A 22,429-nucleotide genomic window follows, 5' to 3' on the forward strand; every position below is an offset into this window, starting at 1 on the left:
TATGGTTTCCATACCTAGACCCTCCCTACAGTCCACACTGTCCATCCAAGCTGCCAGCTGCCACAGCTGGAGACCACCAGCGTGGCACCAGCGCTCTGGAAGACGCGGGCTGCATCTATAGCGAGGAGTCACCTCTCACCTTCACATCTATGAATCTCTAAATAATATAATCGGCACTAATACGATGAGAAACACCTGGTCACAGAATCACAGAATAGTAGGGGTTGGAAGGGACCTCTGTGGGTCATCTAGTCCAACCCTCCTGCTGAAGCAGGGTCACAGCGAGTGATGCAACTGGTACTTTTTTCCCCAGATTGCTTCACGCGGCGCTGGTCAGACGGCTCCTCCGCTGGACTCTGTCTGGTCACGTCTGCGGTCAATAAACAAATCCCCAAAGTGCCGCTCTTCGTAGCATCCTCAGCGCACGCCGCTGTTTAACGATTTCAGGCAGTCAGAGCCAAGTCATTTGTCAGTGCTAACAAGAAAATAATTCTTTAAATACAAGCCACAAAAGAGCAGAAAACCCAAGGGCTAAACAGCAGGGTCCCACTGGTAGCAAAGTCCCACATTAATACCGTTCTCCTTCACGAAGGCTCTACGGATCATAAAAAGGAAAGGAAAAAGAGAAAAAAAACTGCATTTGAATCAAAATACTCGGAAAACTCAGATTGTTTGGAGGCAGCGGCACAGCCAAGTGAGCAGCGAGGAAAACAGAAACTCCTCCTCAGCCTGGGGATCCCCAGTCGCAGAGGTTCGCCGCTGGGCAGGACGCAGGGTGAGCGACAGTCTCCATCAGAGCGGGTGGTCCAGCTTGGGGGATCCCAGCATCCCCGGCTATGGGCCCCGAGCCCCCTCCCAGCTCTGCCCCGACCAGCCGGGGCTCGACATGCAAAGTTGCCCTGTTCAGTCTCTTTTTTGCTCCCTCCAGACCAGCAGCTTTCGGAACTGGCTGGTTTCCCACAGAACCACAGAATGGTCGGGGTTGGAAGGGACCTCTGTGGGTCACCCAGGCCAACCCCCTGCCCAAGCAGGGTCACCCACAGCAGGCTGCACAGCACCGCGTCCAGGCGGGGCTGGAATATCTCCAGAGAAGGAGACTCCACAGCCTCCCTGGGCAGCCTGGGCCAGGGCTCCGGCACCCTCAGAGGGAAGAAGTTCTTCCTCGGGTTCAGCTGGAGCTTCCTCTGCTTCAGTTTGTCCCCGTTGCCCCTTGTCCTGTCACTGGGCACCACTGGAAAGAGTCTGGCCCCATCCCCCTGACACCCACCCTGCAGATATTCAGAGGCATTTCTAAGGTCCCCTCTCAGCCTTCTCTTCTCCAGGCTGAACAAGCCCAGCTCCCTCAGCCTCTCCTCGTAGGAGAGATGTTCCAGTCCCCTCACCATCCTCGTAGCCCTCCGCTGGACTCTCTCCAGTAGCTCCTCATCTTTCTTGAACTGGGGAGCCCAGAACTGGACACAGCACTCCAGACGGGGCCTCACTAGGGCAGTGTAGAGGGGCAGGAGAACCTCCCTCGACCTGCTGCCCACACTCCTCCTAATGCACCCCACAATCCCATTGGCCTTCTTGGCACCCAGGGCACACTGCTGGCTCATGGTCACCCTGTCATCCCCCAGCGCTCCCAGTCCCTCTCCACAGAGCGGCTCTCCAGCAGGTCAGCCCCAGCCTGTACTGGTGCCTGGGGTTGTTCCTCCCCAGGTGCAGGACCCTGCCCTTGCCCTTGTTGAACCTCATCAGGTTCCTCTCTGCCCAGCTCTCCAGCCTGTCCAGGTCTCGCTGAATGGCAGCACAGCCTGCCAGTGCATCCACCACTCCTCCCAGTTCCCCCTCTCACAGGGACTATTCGCCATTTGTTTCCACACCACCCACGACAACGCAAAGCTGATCTCGGGCATCGCTGATGCCACAGGACCAAAACAGCAGGCGAAACATTTCCCCTCCCTTAACGCGGAGGAGACGTCACTGCTCACACTCCCCTCATCCTGAAGAAGACCAGACAGAAAGCCGTCCCTGTGACGTACTCGGTACCGTGAGGAGAAAGAAAAGCGAGGGATTTTTGGACATTTCCGAATTAGCCGGATCCGGCGAACGCCGCTCTCTCCCCGAATAGTCTGTTCTCGCTGGAGAATATTTGCTCTCGTTTGTGAGCAAGTCGGAGCTGCCCAGAGCCCCTGCTCCTCACACCCAAGTCCTCTTTTCTCTCCTCTCTGAAGGACAGCGAAGGCTCATCGTGACGTTCACCCATTGCCACCTTAAACCTTTCCCGCTCATTGCTGACTCTCAAGTTTTATTGCTACTATGGCACATTCCCCTATCAGACAAAATTCTATTCGTTTTTCCTTTTTATTTTTTTTTTTACTATCTATCTTTATTATTTTGATTATTTCTCTTTGGTGAACGCCGGTCATATTTCCCAGTTTTGCTGCATACATGAACATTATTGACGCGCTCCTTATCTCTTCTACCAGATCCTCAATCAAAAATGAAAAATAAATCCAGGCCTGACCCAGCATCGAACTCCATCCCTTCCAAGGCCACCCCGCGTGTCTTCACCCCTCGCTCGCTGCGCATGACCAAACCAGACATCCTGATTTCACATCTCAGGTTGCATAATAACCAGCGAGCTCCCCCGGCACACCCAGCGCCTGCGAGATTGCAATTACTTCCTCCAGCTTTACACCTCGATCAGACAAAGAAATTGGAGGTGCCTGCTAAAACTTGGTTTTTGCTTCTTCTTCGCCGCTTAATTACGCCAGCAGAAATTAGAGCAGGACTCATCTTACCCAGCGTTAGTTACTCAATAAGCGGCAAACGGAGACCGATGCAGCCAGGGATAATTCAGCCCCCTCTGTCTCGGCACGGGGTGACGCAGCGGCAGAGGAAACCTCAAATACACTCTGGGAGCCTCGCTGCCTTGGACCAGGTGTCTGAAGGTAGCGGAGATGAGCCCCACTGCTCCGGACTTAGTGATGCTCACCGCTGGGGCTTTGGGCTAGATGACCTCCAAAGGTCCCTTCCAACCCAAAGCAGTCTCTGATTCTACACGCCAAGGTACTCAGAGTTGTCGTTGGGGTTTTTTTTTTTTCTATTCTACCTGGTGAAATGAAAAAACAAACCCAAACTAAACTTTTTTTCAGCTGCCCATCAGATGAACCCAGGTCCTTTGTTGTTCTGCTGGTTGCTTGCTGTTCTTCAGCTTGGTCTGGAAGGACCGAGACGGCTGAGTGAGCCCCTGCATCCCTGGGCTGCCGTTCTGGAGAGGCACAGGAGGGGCAGAGGCACTACCCGAGGTTTCAGGGCTGACGCTCACACCTCAAAACGTTCTGCGTCAGGAAAGTCCTGGCAGAGGGGAGAGGAGGAGGAGGGAAACGGCCCGGTACTTCTTCCAAAAGGATAAAGACGGGCTGGGGAATTTTCACAGAATCACAGAATGGTCGGGGTTGGCAGGGACCTCTGTGGGTCACCCAGCCCAACCCCCTGCCCAAGCAGGGTCACCCAGAGCAGGCTGCACAGCACCGCGTCCAGGCAGGGCTGGAATATCTCCAGAGAAGGAGACTCCACAGCCTCCCTGGGCAGCCTGGGCCAGGGCTCCGTCACCCTCAGAGGGAAGAAGTTCTTCCTCATCTTCAGCTGGAACTTCCTCTGCTTCAGTTTGTGCCCGTTGCCCCTTGTCCTGTCGCTGGGCACCACTGGAAAGAGTCTGGCCCCGTCCTCCTGACACCCACCCTGCAGATATTTATAAGCATTTCTAAGGTCCCCTCTCAGCCTTCGCTTCTCCAGGCTGAACAAGCCCAGCTCCCTCAGCCTCTCCTCGTAGCAGAGATGCTCCAGTCCCCTCACCATCCTCGTAGCCCTCCGCTGGACTCTCTCCAGTAGCTCCTCATCTTTCTTGAAGTGGGGAGCCCAGCACTGGACGCAGCACTGCAGATGGGGCCTCACTAGGGCAGAGCAGAAGGGGAGGAGAACCTCCCTCGACCTGCTGCCCACACTCCTCCTTATGCACCCCAGGAACCCACCGGCCTTCTTGGCACCCAGGGCACACTGCTGGCTCATGGTTAACCTGTCGTCCACCAAGACACCCAGGTCCCTCTCCACAGAGATGCTCTCCAGCAGGTCCGCCCCAGCCTGTACTGGTGCCTGGGGTTGTTCCTCCCCAGGTGCAGGACCCTGCCCTTGCCCTTGTTGAACCTCATCAGGTTCCTCTCTGCCCAGCTCTCCAGCCTGCCCAGCTCTCGCTGAATGGCAGCACAGCCTGCCGGTGTATGCAGAATTTATTTGTATTTAGAGGAATTCACGACGCCAAAAGGTTGGGCGACCAGGGCGGTACAGGGGACTCGGTCCCACCAGGGTCCCAGCCACGCCGCCGTTCATCTCCAGTCAATCCACGCTCGTGGCTCCGGTGAACGCCCTCGCAGCCCGTTCCTCCTCGCCCCCGTTCTCGTGCGAACGCAGGGATGGCTACTGACATCTGATAAACCTCACAGGCTGTCTCCTGTGTCAATCTGAACGTCAATCTTCCTACTTTTAAGAAAAAGCATTCATATTATAATTACGGATATAAATTACAGTTAAATCAAGTACTCAGGAAGCATGAAATAAGACTGCCTGCCAATTGCTGGGATTAAATGTTTTTTGATAAATTCATGAGCGTGATAGCTCAAAGCGCTGCTGAAATGGCACGCGGCTTGGCCAAATATTATCCGAGCTGTATTTTCAACCAAAAATTAAGCATTAAAGATACAGTCTGTTCCTCGATCTGGTGAAAGCTCTCGGGGTCTGCACCTCCTGCAGTGGAGATGCCCCATTAAATCCCTTTGATTGGGGTGCATTTCTCAGGCTACAGATGACATCTCGGAGCCTGGTGGAAAAATTCTGCCCCCAGACCTGCAGGAACTATAAGTACAGGGTTTTTTTTTTTTTTGTGCCGCTACGTACCGCATCGGATGCTGCACAGCAAAGGATTGGCGTGGAAAAAAATCACCTTCAAGCACGCGCTCTCTCAAGAGGAAGGCAGACTTAAAAATGATCCTTTCATTTTTACGCGAGGAAAGGAAAGACAGACCTGTTTGCAGGACTTTTCTCCCAATTTTGTCACAGAATCACAGAATCACAGAGTAGTAGGGGTTGGAAGGGAACTCTGTGGGTCATCTAGTCCAACCCCCTGCCCAAGCAGGGTCACCCACAGCAGGCTGCACAGGACCTTGTCCAGGCAGGTCTGGAACATCTCCAGAGAAGGAGACTCCACAGCCTCCCTGGGCAGCCTGGGCCAGGGCTCCGTCACCCTCAGAGGGAAGAAGTTCTTCCTCATGTTCAGCTGGAGCTTCCTCTGCTTCAGTTTGTGCCCGTTGCCCCTTGTCCTGTCGCTGGGCCCCACTGGAAAGAGCTTGGCCCCATCCTTCTGACATCCACCCTTTAGATATTTGTAAGCATTTATTAGGTCCCCTCGCAGCCTTCTCTTCTGCAGGCTGAATAAGCCCAGTTCCCTCAACCTCTCCTCGTAGGGGAGATGCTCCAGTCCCCTCATCATCCTCGTAGCCCTCCGCTGGACTCTCTCCAGTAGCTCTTCATCTTTCTTGAACTGGGGAGCCCAGCACTGGACACAGGACTCCAGATGAGGCCTCACTAGGACAGTGTAGAGGGGAAGGAGAACCTCCCTCGTCCTGCTGGCCACACTCTTCTTGATGCACCCCAGGATCCCATTGGCCTTCTTGGCAGCCAGGGCACACTGCTGGCTCGTGGTTAACCTGTCGTCCACCAGGACACCCAGGTCCCTCTCCGCAGAGCTGCTCTCCAGCAGGTCCACCCCAAGCCTGTACTTGTGCATGAGGTTGTTCCTCCCCAGGTGCAGGACCCTGCATTTGGCTTTGTTGAACCTCATCATTTATTTTGGTTTCACACCAGCTTTCAGAAGAGCGGCGCGGGAGTCGCTGCCCTTGGAGAGCATCCCTGCTCCTCGCCCAGGGGCTGCCCTCCAGGTCGGGCTACCGACGTGAAAAATAAACTACCAGAGATGCGAAGAGGACACGAAGCAAGGACCAAAGACCTTGAGAAGGTCGTGAGAAGCGAGATGCTTCTCGTTACGGTTTTGTCCGGAGCAGGGCAAGGTGGGCAGCCCCCGTCCCTCCGACCGCAGCGGTCCCTGATGGATGAGCCTGCTGAATCTCACTTTAAGCTGGAGGACGGGTTGCAATCCAAAAAGCGTAGCCTGGGGAGAGTGATGGCAGGGGAGGCAGGAACAAAACCCTCCCCAAACCCCAGATGTGTGCACGGGCTACTAGAGGCTTTCTCCATCCTTTCTCTCTCCCTCATAAACCAGGACGGATGAAATGTCTTTGTCTCTCCTCTACGTAGGCTGTTGGCTCCCCCATGCAGGAGTGATTTCGTGCTCTTTTATTGCACATCCTTCCAGCAGAAAAGACCTTCACCCCGCGAAAGGTCTCTGCGTGGTCCCATAAAAGAAGAAAATGCGGAAAGTGTTGGTGTTCCTGGCTTGCTCTCTGCATCCCCTCCTTCCCTTCTCGGGACAGCTCGGACGGCTGCTGCCTTCACCCAGGCTCTCCCTGCGGAACCCTGGGCTGCTCTCCCTCGTGCCAGAGACCAAAGTGGCTTCAGGAGGACCCGGGATAAGGAGGATGGAAATCACAGAATGGTCGGGGTTGGCAGGGACCTCTGTGGGTCACCCAGCCCAGCCCCCTGCCCAAGCAGGGTCACCCAGAGCAGGCTGCACAGCACCGCGGCCAGGCGGGGCTGGAATATCTCCAGAGAAGGAGACTCCACAGCCTCCCTGGGCAGCCTGGGCCAGGGCTCCGTCACCCTCAGAGGGAAGAAGTTCTTCCTCATCTTCAGCTGGAGCTTCCTCTGCTTCAGTTTGTGCCCGTTGCCCCTTGTCCTGTCGCTGGGCACCACTGAAAAGAGTCTGGCCCCGTCCTCCTGACACCCACCCTGCAGATATTTATAAACATTTCTAAGGTCCCCTCTCAGCCTTCTCTTCTCCAGGCTGAACAAGCCCAGCTCCCTCAGCCCCTCCTCCTAGGAGAGATGCTCCAGTCCCCTCCTCATCCTCGTAGCCCTCCGCTGGACTCTCTCCAGTAGCTCCTCATCTTTCTTGAACTGGGGAGCCCAGCACTGGACACAGCACTCCAGATGGGGCCTCACCATGGCAGAGCAGAGAGGAAGGAGAACCTCCCTCGACCTGCTGCCCACACTCCTCCTAATGCATCCCAGGAACCCATTGGCCTTCTTGGCACCCAGGGCACGCTGCTGGCTCATGGTCAACCTGTCGTCCACCAGGACACCCAGGTCCCTCTCCACAGAGCTGCCCTCTGCTTCAGTTTGTGCCCGTTGCCCCTTGTCCTGTCACTGGGCACCACTGGAAAGAGCTTGGCCCCATCCTCCTGACACCCACCCTGCAGATATTTGTAAGTATATATTAGATTTGTATATTAGATATTAGATTTGTAAGTACATATTAGATATCCTAAAGGGATTTTCTCTTCTTTTACGCCTGCTCCAAAAAAACCAGAGGAAGGCTGGGAAGGCTGCAGCCAACTGACTTCTTTCCAGACTTCTGCTTAAATAAAAAGAAACACCACCTTTTTCCAGACTCCCAAAACGAAGGCGCCTCCGCGCACTCCTGTTTTCTGGAATAGTCTCACCCAAACCTTCTCGTTAGCAACGATTTCCTCTCGCAGACAGGTGAAGCGTTTTGAAACGCTTGTGGGGGATAATTTGCAGACTCATGAATAACAATCTCTCCCCTTCTCACTTAGGGTGACATTTAAAACCAAAGCGGAGTACGGGGCCGCACTTCTACACTTCACGGTGCGAATTAAATCTACATACATTATGCAAAATATTCATTTTTCACTTGTTTTCCTTTTGTTTTTATAATTATAAGTGTGAAGTAATTTATTCTGCCAAGACCCAGGCTGGATTGCAAGGGAAAACTGAATTTGCTGGGTAGACGTAAGCAGCACTTGAAAAAAATCTTGCAGAGGTGTCAAACGTGCAATGACCGAGCCGGGGGGTCTCGTGGATGAACCCCACTGAAGATACAGCCTGGAATAACGCAGAATAAATCAGTGTTGGGGTTCAGCAGCTCCCTCGCTCGGGGTTCCCCCCGGCCCCCTCCACAGGGTCTGTTTTAGAGGTTCCCAGCAGCTCTCCTCCGCCGCCCTTCACCCAGGTGCATTTTTATTTTGGAATTCAACTCCTTGCAGACCGGGCTCAGGCTTCTTCAAATGAAAACGCTGCCCCTCCCGGCTTTCTCCTCCAGAGGTCAAGGATTGCCGACAAATATTTGCAAATGTAAAGGAATAAATCTCCGACACCCCGGTTCTCCACCCAATGTTGTTGCTCTACCATCACTCCACAGCACGGAAAGGAAAAACACAATTTTTATGTGGCTTGAGGTGCCTCAGCCAGTTTCTGAATGCGCTCTGCTCCCCTTCTGAGGGCAGAAAAGCCCAGCAAGTTGAAGCCCACAGCCACCTATTTCTTGCTTCTCCCTGATTTTATACCTTCATGTAAAAGTCAACATTTTTTCCCCATGAAAATGACCTTAAATCAGTGATCCCAACCCAGGCCAGGGCCACCCAACCTCCATGATATTGCTTTATTAACAGAAATGATAAAGAGGTGGTTCAAATTCCCATCAGGAGGAAAATTAACTGTTTATAAATCCCACTTTAAAAGCTTGGTTGACACCTTTTGTGCCACCTTTAAAAAAACGTGATGGAGTTTACAAACTGAAGCAGAGGAAGATCCAGCTGAAGATGAGGAAGAACTTCTTCCCTCTGAGGGTGATGGAGCCCTGGCCCAGGCTGCCCAGGGAGGTTGTGGAGTCTCCTTCTCTGGAGATATTCCAGACCCGCCTGGACAAGGTCCTCTACAACCTACTGTAGGTGACCCTGCTTTGGCAGGAGGGTTGGACTAGATGACCCACAGAGGTCCCTTCCAACCCCTACCATTCTGGGATTCTGTGATTCTGAGATGAACATCAGCCCCACGGGTACTGCTGCAGGCAGGTACCGAACCCCTTGATTTGAGGAAAATATTTTCAGCAGGGCTTGTTGTGACAGGACAAGGAGTAAGGGCTTTAAACTAAGGGAGGATACATTTAGACTAGACATAAGGAAGAAATTTTTCATCATGAGGGTGGTCAAACCCTGGTCCAAGCTGCCTAGATTGGTGGTTGCTGCCCCATCCCCGGGAACACCGCAGGCCAGGTTGGACAGGGCTCTGAGTGACCTGATCTGGGTGAAGATGTCCCTGCCCATGGCAGAAGGGTTGGACCAGATGACCTCTAAACAACCTTTCCAACCCAAAGCATTCTATGATTTCCACCCTGCACACCCAACGACCTCCTCTCTTCGTTGCTGCCTCTTCCCGAACACGGCGGCAGAAGAAAAAGCCCGACGACCGCAACCGCTCGACGCAGCCCGCCCGCCCCGAGCCCGCTCCGTCCCCCCACTCACCATCCGACAGCGTGGTGACCGTCACATCCTCGGTGGAGACGCCGGGGCCGTAGCGGTTGTAGGCGAGGAAGCGCAGGGTGTACTCGGTGAACTTCTTCAGCCCCTCCAGCCGGTAGGAGAGCCCGTCCACCTCCACGTTCTAGCACACAGGGATGACAAACCACAGGGAAACGTGACCACCAGCGCCATGGCCATGCCAAGGGACGAGTGGGTTAGAGGGGAGCTTTTTACTCTGAGGAGGGAGCTAAATCCTTAATTTAAGTTGCTAGAAAAAAAGCAATTTGTAACAGAGTGGTTTGTAACAGCTCAGCTCTCAGCGCTCGCCCGCAGCCCTGCCCAGGGCTCCGGGACGGAGGGGACTTCAGAGCCTCAGAGTTGTGTTTTGTTACTCAGGGCACAGGACAAAATGGGTTTTTGGGTTTTTTTTTGTTAAGTCATTTGTTGCCACTCCGTAGGTACACGGTGGGGAAAGCAGAAAATAAAGCCAAAGAGCCAAAGGGGAATTTTGGAGAAAAGGAGGCAGTAAAATAAAGCAAGCACAGAAAAAATGGGGATGGTATAAAAGTTCCCTTAAGACTACTGAAGCATGGGTATCGAGCCTGCTGATGCCTGCAATTATCACATGCTGTCAGGTCAGGAAAAAAAAAAGGATCTCTCAGCTTTCTTCCCTACCCTATTCTTTGCTAAAAACCTATCCAGGCCATATTCCACCCACAGAGTTCATTCTCCATTGCTGCATCCCTGTTAAATACTGGTTTATTCAACGGCCAGCAGGAATCACAGAATCACAGAATGTTCGGGGTTGGAAGGGACCTCTGTGGGTCACCCAGCCCAACCCCCTGCCCAAGCAGGGTCACCCACAGCAGGCTGCACAGCACCGCGGCCAGGCGGGGCTGGAATATCTCCAGAGAAGGAGACTCCACAGCCTCCCTGGGCAGCCTGTTCCAGTGCTCTATCACCCTGAGAGGGAAGAAGTTCTTCCCCATCTTCAGCTGGAGCTTTCTCCGCTTCAGTTTGTGCCTGTTGCCCCCTGAAGTGCCTGAGAAGTTTGCCGTCTGCAGAAGGCAAGGTTGCTCATCTGCCGCAAGAAAGCACGAGCTCGTGGCAGAGTTGGGAACGCAATCAAGTGCACAGCATAAACACTGATTTTTGCTGCATTAAGGGGAATGTGGCCAGCAGGTCGAGGGAGGTTCTCCTCCCCCTCTACACTGCCCTGGCAAGGCCCCATCTGGAGTCCTGTGTCCAGTTCTGGGCTCCCCACTTCAAGAAAGATGAGGAGCTACTGGAGAGAGTCCAGCGGAGGGCTACGAGGATGAGGAGGGGACTGGAGCATCTCTCCTACGAGGAGAGGCTGAGGGAGCTGGGCTTGTTCAGCCTGGAGAAGAGAAGGTTGAGAGGGGACCTTAGAAATGCCTCTAAATATCTGCAGGGTGGGTGTCAGCAGGATGGGGCCAGACTCTTTCCAGTGGTGCCCAGCGACTGGACAAGGGGCAACGGGCACAAACTGAAGCAGAGGAAGTTGCAGCTGAAGATGAGGAAGAACTTCTTCCCTCTGAGGGTGACGGAGCCCTGGCCCAGGCTGCCCAGGGAGGCTGTGGAGTCTCCTTCTCTGGAGATATTCCAGCCCCACCTGGATGCGGTGCTGTGCAGCCTGCTGTGGGTGACCCTGCTTGGGCAGGGGGTTGGGCTGGGTGACCCACAGAGGTCCCTGCCAACCCCGACCATGCTGGGATTCTGTGTCAGTCTGGAGAGAAAAGGCATCACTTCCAGCCTGGATTTGTAATATTTTACTCTCCTACCTGGAAGGAGTTACAAGAAGCAACTAAATATATACGTTCTACGAAGATCACACCTACACGCTGCCATTAATATATTGATGGCTTTGCATAATGTAAAGGGGAAGACCAAAGGGTCTTTGAACGCTCTTTGGCATTATTCTGAAATTTCAGTGTAAAGCTGAGGAACGGTTGATGTACAACAGGAGGCCCCTTCTACCCGCTGCACCCGTTTTATACTGGTGGAAATTTATTTTGCTTGATTTGCTCTTTTATCACTGGTCTGTGCAACGTTTACCTAACCTGGAGGACTAACCCGTAAAACCTCTCCCTCTGTGTCTTCACAGGGCTCTGAAGACCTGCAGATGCCTACACCAAATCTCCACATTTGGAGCAGAGTTGCTCCGGTCACCACTCACCTGCTCCCTTCCCGTCGCCGTCTCCGTACAGAAGAGCCTGTAGCCTTGAACGGGGCCATTTGCGTAGGCTGGGGGATCCCAGGAGACCAGAATCGAGGTAGGTGAGGTAGACACAGCCTGCAGGTTCTCCACCGGCCCGGGAACTTGCACTGCACGGAAAGGAAAGGATGGCGTGAAAACCCCGTTCCTCCATCACCCACCGCTGCGTCCCGGCCCCACACGCGCAGGATGACCCAGCCCGGTGCTGTGGGTGACCCTGCTTCGGCAGGAGGGTTGGACTAGACGACCCACAGAGGTCCCTTCCAACCCTGACCATCCTGTGATTCAGCACGGTACGCTTCAGAAACCCCAGATAAAAGGGATGATAAACCCCTGGAAAAGAACCCTGCGGAATGACTGTCCTGGATATCGCATGGTGAACACGTGAAATACTGAAAAGGGTTGCTCCACCTAGGCTACACCCCCGTGCCTGTGGCTCAGTGGACGGACTCCATCTTAAAATTGAATTTTTGGGAAACAACGAGCACAAATACCTAATGCACGCCACAGATGCATTTACCTTGAGGTAGTAGGAAACTGGAGCCATGCAAACCTGATCATCCAAGACCAGCTGGAGCAAAGGACTGCCATCAGAGGAGCCATCAGAAGAACGCCCAGGCGAGCACCAACACACCGCCCGACAAAACCCAAGTCATCCCATCAACACGCTAACCGCCAGCTTAAAGCCGCTTTCCAGCGAGGCACCGCTTAGTCAAGGCAGCCCTTGGCTCTAACGAAGGAGGGAGCCCACAAAGGCCGGGCCCTGGGTTGGTGTCCCCCCGTTTCGAAGTCCCAGGAACCTCGTAGCACGGCGATGGATTTGGTCAGAAGACATCACGTAGCTCTTGGCATAAAGCCCCGGGCGACTGGGCTGATCTCGGAGCTGACCTGCTTCGAGCAGGGGCTGGACCAGAGATCTCTCAGCATCTCCAAACCTTAATTTGCCCTTAAAAATTAGGCTTCTCCCGTATAAGCTCCAGTATTAATACGCAGTTCTGCTCTTTAATAATATTCCTGTGTTTGCGCGGTGCCCAGCGCTTACAGAAATTACAGGGCTGTAACAAGCTCACCTTATAAACCAAATAATGACAATAAAAATATTAAAACATCCCACCCTTCAAACTATCATCTAGTTTGATCAGAACCAAAAATACAGAGGTTTGTAACAGGTTTAGCCCAAAGCAGAGATCATTTGAAAGGCAAAATTTAGATTGCCTTGCCACCAGCTCACGCTGGTGGGTGAAGAAGCACCCAACTCCTCCAAGGACAAGACAAAATCAACCCTTGTAACTGCTCAGGAACCCATCCCAGGTCACCTTCTGGTCTACAGACTGTCTTCAAGTGCTCCAATTCCACCCTGAACGCCAGTTATCGCGCATCAACTACACCACGCTTTTGGGTCTCAGCTTAAATCGCTTACCAAAAGCAAAACAGCTAAAAAAGCTTAATAAACTCCTACAACTACCAGTTTTTCCCCAGAAAATTACTCAGTGCACGTCTCTGCTGGCCCTAACCCCAAGAGATGCTGGGAGGTGAGGATATCCATAGCTTACCTGTGCCCGCGCCTCCAACGCGAGCAACAGCGGAAGAAAGAAACCGAACGACAATTGTGGCAAAACCGTAGAGGTCAAGCGGAGGGTTATTTCGAAAAACTCCTCAACAGGCTGCCCAGAGAGGTTGTGGAGTCTCCTTGTCTGGAGATATTCAAGCCCCGCCTGGACGCGGTGCTGTGCAGCCTGCTCTGGGTGACCCTGCTTGGGCAGGGGGTTGGACTGGGTGACCCACAGAGGTCCCTGCCAACCCCGACCATTCTGTGATTCTGTGATTCAACACCAAATAGTACCTTTTTACTTTCAGTACGGAGCGTGCTCTGGCATAAAACAAACTCACAAGCTGTCATGCAAGCGGCAGGTAACAGAATTACGGCTCCTAGAAGAAGCTTTCTGCAACGCTACGTCCCCGTCCTGAGGCATTTTCATGGTACCAGCTCCCTCTCATGAACCCATGAGCAGAATCACAGAATGGTCGGGGTTGGCAGGGACCTCTGTGGGTCACCCAGTCCAAACCTCTGCCCAAGCAGGGTAACCCACAGTAGGCTGTAGAGGACCTTGTCCAGGCGGGTCTTGAATATCTCCAGAGAAGGAGACTCCACAGCCTCCCTGGGCAGCCTGGGCCAGGGCTCCGTCACCCTCAGAGGGAAGAAGTTCTTCCTCATCTTCAGCTGGAACTTCCTCTGCTTCAGTTTGTGCCCGCTGCCCCTTGTCCTGTCGCTGGGCACCACTGAGAAGAGTCTGGCCCCATCCTCCTGACCCCCACCCTGAAGATATTTGTAAGTATATATTAGCAGCGATGGCCAAGGAGCACCTGGCCCTGCACTCCCCGGACCCGGCTGTCCCCTCCCGCAGAGCCGGGACGGCGGAGCTGGGCATCGCACGGACGCACTCGGACGTCTCACCGACAAAAGGCAGATTGTAGATTCAGGCTTAGGTGCAGCGTGGATACTTCTAAAACGGTTTTTTTTTCCTGCCCCCAGCTTTCCTTTTCATTTTATTGCAATATTTCTGACAGGCAGGCTAATGTGCTTAAGGTCTCGACATTTTCCGCACGCACAAAGCATTTAATAATCTCTCCTGATCCCTTCTGTCAAATAATAATCCCATGAAAACTGGCATTGAGTTCTAAATCTTTTCCTAAGTTCTTCTTTCTCTACATAGCAGAGAAGCCCTAGAACTGCTTTACATTCCATTAAAACAAGACATTAAATCATATTTCTTCTGGAGTCCGTCTTTTACGACCAACAGCATCCTTTCCCTGAGCAGAAAGGATAAAGGAAAGCGGGCAGGCGGACGACTGAGGGGTTTTCTTTCACCACGGGCTCCACATAATGCTTCAATGTGTTCCAAAAACCACCCATAAAAGCTCGGTTCAGCGCCTGGGACTGCTTCCTAAACACCAGCTACGACAACCGCTCGCAGTGAGTCTGATGCTGCTCTGGCAACTGCCACTTCTGGGGCTGTTTGGTGGGATCACTCCTGTTCACCAGCAGGAAAAGCAATCAAGTCCAGAGCCAGAAATGGGTGAATGCTTTGCTTTTTTTACCTTTTTTTTTTTTCTCCCCAGTGCTTATTTTAGAAACATGCATTCACCGCCTTTCCTTTAGGGCTAATGTTATCTATCACAGCATCACAGCATGGTCAGGTTGGCAGGGACCTCTGTGGGTCACCCAGTCCAACCCCCTGCCCAAGCAGGGTCACCCACAGCAGGCTGCACAGCACCGTGTCCAGGCGGGGCTTGAATATCTCCAGAGAAGGAGACTCCACAGCCTCCCTGGGCAGCCTGGGCCAGGGCTCCGTCACCCTCAGAGGGAAGAAGTTCTTCCTCATCTTCAGCTGGAACTTCCTCTGCTTCAGTTTGTGCCCATTGCCCCTTGTCCTGTCACTGGGCACCACTGAAAAGAGCCTGGCCCCATCCTCCTGACACCCACCCTACAGATATTTAGAGGCATTTCTAAGGTCCCCTCTCAGCCTTCACTTCTTCAGGCTGAACAAGCCCAGCTCCTTCAGCCTCTCCTCGTAGGAGAGATGCTCCAGTCCCCTCACCATCCTTGTAGCCCTCCGCTGGACTCTCTCCAGTAACTCCTCATCTTTCTTGAAGTGGGGAGCCCAGCACTGGACACAGGACTCCAGATGGGGCCTCACTAGGGCAGAGCAGAGGGGCAGGAGAACCTCCCTCGACCTGCTGCCCACACTCCTCCTAATGCACCCCAGGATCCCATTGGCCTTCTTGGCAGCCAGGGCACACTGCTGGCTCATGGTCACCCTGTCGTCCCCCAGCACACCCAGGTCCCTCTCCACAGAGCTGCTCTCCAGCAGGTCCACCCCAGCCTGTACTGGTGCATGGGGTTGTTCCTCCCCAGCTGCAGGACCCTGTCCTTGCCCTTGTTGAACCTCATCAGGTTCCTCAAAATGAGAATATCTTGTTGTTTGTTGCTGTTCCCAGAGCTACAGCAAAGTGCAAATCTCCTTGTTCTCTTAACAAGTTAAAGTTTTTTTTTAGAAATATGTTACCTTTTAAAAGATACAACTGTCAAGAATTAGTTTAGCTTAGAATTACACATCTTACACTTGTTTCATTTTCTAAATGCCTGCTATGAAACCTCCTCCATCAAAAAGTGGGAATTGCCACCCTGCAGATATTTATAAGCATTTCTAAGGTCCCTGTCAGTGCGGCTGATCCTGTCTTGCTGGGCTGAATGGCTGTAGCCACGCTGTGCTGGAAGAATCTGCCTCACGTTGCCGCAAAAACCACTGTTCCTGGGGCTGAAAGATAATATTTACCATAGGCTCCTGATACATACATTGATTTTAGCTATTCATTATTGCAGCAATTAAGTACCTGTGTTCCTAACGTAGTCATTGCAGAGCAGGACTGTTGTGTTTCTAACCTGAGCTGGCCCCAGTAAAGCGGCTGTCCTCTGCGTAAATGGTATGTCTTGCTTTCAACCTTCCAGAAGTTCTCAGATCTTACAGCTTATGGGCTATTTTTGGCGCTAACCTCCTGCCAGCAGTCCGTACAAACCCTTAGAGGACATGTGCAGTTGCCAATCGCCAAAGCGGCTCCAGAGAACGTCCATAACTTGTTCCCTCCTCCATCTTCCAGCGCAGGAACACTGCACGTCCGTGTCCTGTCCCGGCTGCTGATGCACCACACTCATGGGGCAAGCTGGGGGCCTCTGGCAGGAGAAACGACACTCGGGTTCACACCTCCAGGGTACGACGGCACAAGTTGAGTCAACGCTCTTGCCTCTGGCGTGAGCAGACCCGGAGGAGCTCAGCAGGAGGACTTCAAAGCTTGAGGTGGGCAATAGCTGTTGGGAAGACCCGGCCCCTTGAAGGTTATGAGGGCTTTAAAACCTCTAGAAACCCTGCAAAGTTTGATTTATTATAGGAGCAGAAAGGGTTGACATCTCTGAACACCAGTGAAAGCATTTTCTTATTGAGAGACGCTGGTATTGACCCAGCTCATCTTCGGATGCGTAAAACCCCATGTCCATGCAGTCAACTGCTCCTCAAAACCTGCAGGAACACAATTTCTACTCTCATGAGCCTCCACTGTTCTTGCATAGAGATTTGATTTCCTCTTTGCTATTGTTCAGCTAAACTTCTGATAATAATAGTTAATAAGATGTAAGAAAGATAGAAATGCCTAAAATAGGAATGCAGGCAACTACGTCAAAAATTGCTTGGCAACTGCCTGAACACGCCAAGTATCTCTCTCAAAACCGACATTTTTATAAGTTTCTGAAACTCTGCCTCCTGTACCTGCTCTGGCGGGTAAAGAGTTCAGTTACCCCAAGGTCGTTGCCTGGAGCTCCAGCACAAGACATTGACCTTCTTCCAGAGCTATTGCTGGGCTCAAGCCTTGGGCTCTAAGGTGTGTTGACGCAGAATAACGCACGGCAGCCTTGGGACAAGAAAGCAGAGTCCTAAAGACCACCTTGAAGTTGGATGCCCAAAAACGAGGTGAAAGGATCACAGTCCTACCTGTTTTCTCTCTCTTTCTGGTCCCAGAGGTCTTGACTTCTGCTGCCTACAGTCCAGCCCAACCTCCCGTCTACGGGCCATGATGGTCCCGCACCAAGCGTGCCGTTCAAGCGTTCATGCTCTGAATCCTTCCAGGTAGAAGAGAGCATCAAATCTTTGCATTAAACCTTCCCCGGAGAGAGCACGTACCACCACCACGCTTTTCTAAGGAAAACAAAACTACTCATTCCAACTCAGTTTTTTTTTAAAGCATTACGTTAACTTCTAATTCTGAGCTAGGCTTCCTCGGTCTCCAGCTCTGTGTCAGGCCAGCCACCTCCACCACGAAAGCTGCTTTTTAAAAGCATTTTTTCTACTGATTTATTCTTCTCTATAGTGAGATGCAATGATTAAAATGTTCTTGTTCTTACATTTCACTTTTCGTTACAACAGCTGGTTCTCTGCTGATCTGCACCGAAAACATATCAAACGTAAATAAATAACCATGATCTGTGAGCAACGTGCGAGTTCAAAGCAATTCTGGGTCACAGAATCACAGAATCCCAGCATGGTCGGGGTTGGCAGGGACCTCTGTGGGTCACCCAGTCCAACCCCCTGCCCAAGCAGGGTCACCCACAGCAGGCTGCACAGCACCACGTCCAGGTGGGTCTGGAATATCTCCAGAGAAGGAGACTCCACAGCCTCCCTGGGCAGCCTGCGCCAGGGCTCCGTCACCCTCAGAGGGAAGAAGTTCTTCCTCATCTTCAGCTGGAGCTTCCTCTGCTTCAGTTTGTGCCCGTTGCCCCTTGTCCTGTCACTGGGCACCACTGGAAAGAGTCTGGCCCCGTCCTCCTGACACCCACCCTGCAGATATTTGTAGGCGTTTCTAAGGTCCCCTCTCAGCCTTCTCTTCTCCAGGCTGAACAAGCCCAGCTCCCTCAGCCTCTCCTACAAGGACAGATGCTCCAGTCCCCTCCTCATCCTCGTAGTCCTCCGCTGGACTCTCTCCAGTAGCTCCTCATCTTTCTTGAAGTGGGGAGCCCAGCACTGGACACAGTACTCCAGATGAGGCCTCACTAGGGCAGAGTAGAGGGGCAGGAGAACCTCCCTCGTCCTGCTGGCCACACTCCTCTTGATGCACCCCAGGATCCCGTTAGCTTTCTTGGCATAAAAAATATTTATGAAGCCAGTTGCAGTTATTGATAATAGAGCGCATGCTTTGACTGCGCCTTTGATTCCCCCCCTCCCCTTCTCTCTCTGTAGTTAACAGCTTTACCAATATTTCATTAAAATCTGGTTCCACGCTGCCCAGAAAGATGCAACTTCAGAGACCCTGCAGGCAGCATAATTATTAAGACAGCACAACCGGATTCCACGCATGGGCCACGCTCTGCAGACACGCCGGTCGGTGGCCAGGACTGCCCCAGATGCCTCCAGCGCTTCCCACCAGAGCTGACATCGGAGCCGGCTTCGGAAGCAGCCGGCGTTTCCATTTTGGCAGAGTCTTCTGGTTTTCCTTCGTTTGCCCTTTCCCTCGCCACGCGGTGCCCAGCTGCGCAGCACAGACGGACGCGGGAATCTACCACTGTTCGGTTTCCTAAGGAACATGGGACCAGCGATGGTAGCACCAAGCGATGTGATGGAGGACCTGAGCATCACCAGAGACCCCGAATGCGCCGTGGGGCACAACACAAATCTACAAAGCCTGGACTACGAGGCAGAAGTACGGAGTTTTCTTCTTGCCAAAGAAAACCTTGGCCAGAAACGTGTAAAACAGTGGCAGGAGAAGCAGCTCAACACCTATACCGGCTCTTGATTAACGAAGAAACTTCAAAAAGCATCTTCAGTACCATACCCAGCATTTCCACTCCCATCGTTATTTTGCCTGACTTTCAAACATTCCGGCACAAATCACAGCGCAGAGTTCTAGGAATCACAGAATCACAGAATAGTAGGGGTTGGAAGGGACCTCTGTGGGTCATCTAGTCCAACCCCCTGCCCAAGCAGGGTCACCTACAGTAGGCTGCACAGGACCTTGTCCAGGCTGTAACCAACCTGTCAGCCCTGCCGCTGAACTCTGAGAGAGAACAGTATTTGAAATGGTTTCCTATGATTATTATTATTATTACAAGATACCGATGGCCTTTATTTCTGGCAGAAAAGCCACAGGACTGCAGATGGAGGAAGAAGTAGTCTCCTGCTGCAGTTTGCACCAGGGAGAAAATCTCTCCGTGAACCAAAATTAATTATAGAATCCCAGCATGGTCGGGGTTGGAAGGGACCTCTGTGGGTCACCCAGTCCAACCCCCCTGCCCAAGCAGGGTCACCCACAGCAGGCTGCACAGCACCGCGTCCAGGCGAGGCTGGAATATCTCCAGAGAAGGAGACTCCACAGCCTCCCTGGGCAGCCTGGGCCAGGGCTCCGTCACCCTCAGAGGGAAGAAGTTCTTCCTCATCTTCAGCTGGAACTTCCTCTGCTTCAGTTTGTGCCCGTTGCCCCTTGTCCTGTCGCTGGGCACCACTGGAAAGAGTCTGGCCCCGTCCTCCTGACCCCCACCCTGCAGATATTTAGAGGCATCTCTAAGGTCCCCTCTCAGCCTTCTCTTCTCCAGGCTGAACAAGCCCAGCTCCCTCAGCCTTTCCTCGTAGGAGAGATGCTCTGGTGCCCTCACCATCCTCATAGCCCTAAGATATCACTAATTAAGATATCACTAATGCCAATAAGCTATTTGGAAGCAAACACGGGGTGCAAACACGAACACTTAAATAATGTCATCAACAGAGAAACAGTCCGCAGTCAGTGGGACAAAGTCGCGTGGAAAACAAGCTTTCGTTACAAAATCCACCCGCTTCAGGGCGTCCAAACGCTCGGCGCTTGCTGGCGGTCTGGGAAATGGCAGGAAAACCCTTCCTCGAATGGCAGAGCACTGACAGCGGCTGGAGGCCCCGCTACGCGCTGCGGCGAAGCGACAGCGGCCGCAGAACTGGAAAGCGGCTCCGATCGACTTCGGCAGGGACAGAAATTCCACCTTTTTTAATTTTGAGAAACAGGTTACTGCAACCCTGGCTCCGGCTCAGACTTCCAGAGGGAGCCTGGATAAATAATTTAATACTTTGAGGCTTCAATTTCCTCCCCGTAAAATGGCATAATAATATATCTCCTACCCATTCTTTATCTTACCTATTTATACTGCAAGATTTCTGGGGTAGGAAGAAAGGACCAGATAAAACAAAGATGAATGCACGTCAAACGGAACCGAGACAGAATTTCAATTCCTACATCCAAAGCGATTTTCGCAACGCTCTGCAGCAGCCCGTTTCGCAGAGCATCTTCTCTTTGACCTTCTCCTTCTCGTGATGCTGCGTTACGGTTCCTACAGCGGACCAGAGCAATTAAGGCTGAGCATCTCCAACCCTGCTAATCCCCGACGACGGCAGCACACAGGTCCCTGATGGAAGCCGAGCGGGATGGTTAATCAAACACAAATAGCCTCGATCATAATCTAGGTCTTGAAACACAGCCGTCCTAGAAATAAAACCCATCTCTCTCTAGAGATCTCTTTGTTTCTGACCAAAAGGTTGGAGAGGAGCTTTGGACCACCATTCAGTACAATTTGGTGGCACCAGATCACCTGGAGGCACCGAGCAGGGCTCCTCCCGGTGCCTAAATCAGGCTCACAGAATCACAGTATGGTCAAGGTTGGAAGGGACCTCTGTGGGTCACCCAGCCCAACCCCCTGCCCAAGCAGGGTCACCCACAGCAGGCTGCACAGCACCGCGTCCAGGTGGGTCTTGAACATCTCCAGAGAAGGAGACTCCACAGCCTCCCTGGGCAGCCTGGGCCAGGGCTCCGTCACCCTCAGAGTGAAGAAGTTCTTCCTCGTGTTCAGCTGGAGCTTCCTCTGCTTCAGTTTGTGCCCGTTGCCCCTTGTCCTGTCGCTGGGCACCACTGAGAAGAGTCTGGCCCCATCCTCCTGACCCCCACCGTGCAGATATTTATAAACATTGATAAGGTCCCCAATGCCCCATTTGCCATTGTTTTAGGAAAGGTTCTCAGGACGCGGTTTAGCAGCCATGGTGGTGTTGGGCTGACGGTGGGACTTGATGAGCTTAGAGGTCTTCTCCAACCTTCATGACTCCATGATTCTGTGAAAGCTGTAGGGAGACAAAGCGGTCCATCCCAGTGGTCTGCAGCTCAGCAGAGATCTTTGGATGAACCTCAGCCAAGCGACACGCCGGTGCCCTCGTCCAGAGACCGGTCAGACAGTGCCAAAGCCAAGCGCCAGATCTGGCCGGTGAGACGCTGCCCCGTGTCTCACCAGCAGCGAGCGGAAAGGACGGCCACGCTGCCCGAGGACCGCGGCGTCAAAACGCTCCCTCGAGGGACATACGGACAGAGGGAACAGACCTTGGTGCAAAACAGCTTCCAACTGCAACGTGTTTCGTACCGGCAAGGTGACATCTTCATCGTTGTCTCCATGCATCCCCACCTGAGTTGTCATCCTCTGCTCACACAGGGCAAGCGGTGCCCGGGGAGGTCCGGCTGCCCCCCACCATGCTGCATTGGGGGATTCCACCCTGCCTCTGCATCACCATTCTCATCAGGCACCTATAAATATGGAGATTTCATGCAAACGGCGCCATGCCTTGATTTGCATAGTTGATTAAGATACGCTCATCTGTTCTGCATTTTTATTTTTTCGGATAAAAGCAGCTTTAATTTGCTGCTCCTTCTCAGCAAGTCAGTCCAAGTGTTTTACTTGGCATAATGGTGCCTTTGCACCTCGGCAAACCTGGAGCAGAATTACAACGCCCTTCCCGACAGTGAAGCTTATTATTTATAAAAAGAAATGATTAGGTGACAAGCGCCGAATTCTTCACATCAACCACCTCCGTGAACCACTGAAAGGCAGGAGCGTGCGGCGCAGACAAACCTCAGAAATGGAAAATCCCTCTTCCCTTCCGAGCATTTGGAGTTATTTTCACCGAAGCAGATTATTTCTGGTAAACATGGGCTTCACAGACATCAAAACATTTGGGGGAAAAAAAAGTGACAATTCTAGCTCAGCAAGAAAAACGAAGCAAAATATTTCCATAGTGCTGAAAGATCCAGTAATGACATTTTTCAAAGCAAAATACTTCCTTTCTAAACAATTTTTAAATTACTTCCACTGAATTTAGTGTTTTTCACAAGTTCT

At 52.6% G+C, this 22,429-nt stretch overlaps 1 protein-coding gene across 1 annotated transcript in view; it reads right to left on the reverse strand.

Annotated features, from left to right (window-relative positions):
* LOC142365643 (netrin receptor DCC) overlaps positions 1 to 22,429 on the reverse strand; it is a 678,995-nt gene that overhangs the window by 174,265 nt on the left and 482,301 nt on the right. The window contains exons 10-11 of the mRNA XM_075446652.1: positions 11,671 to 11,819; positions 9,477 to 9,615 (exon numbers count right to left, since the gene is read on the reverse strand). Of these exons, the coding sequence (XP_075302767.1) occupies positions 9,477 to 9,615; positions 11,671 to 11,819 (288 nt within the window). The remainder of the gene's footprint in view (positions 1 to 9,476; positions 9,616 to 11,670; positions 11,820 to 22,429) is intronic.

Source organism: Opisthocomus hoazin, chromosome W (assembly GCF_030867145.1).
Source record: "Opisthocomus hoazin isolate bOpiHoa1 chromosome W, bOpiHoa1.hap1, whole genome shotgun sequence".
Taxonomy (NCBI): domain Eukaryota; kingdom Metazoa; phylum Chordata; class Aves; order Opisthocomiformes; family Opisthocomidae; genus Opisthocomus; species Opisthocomus hoazin.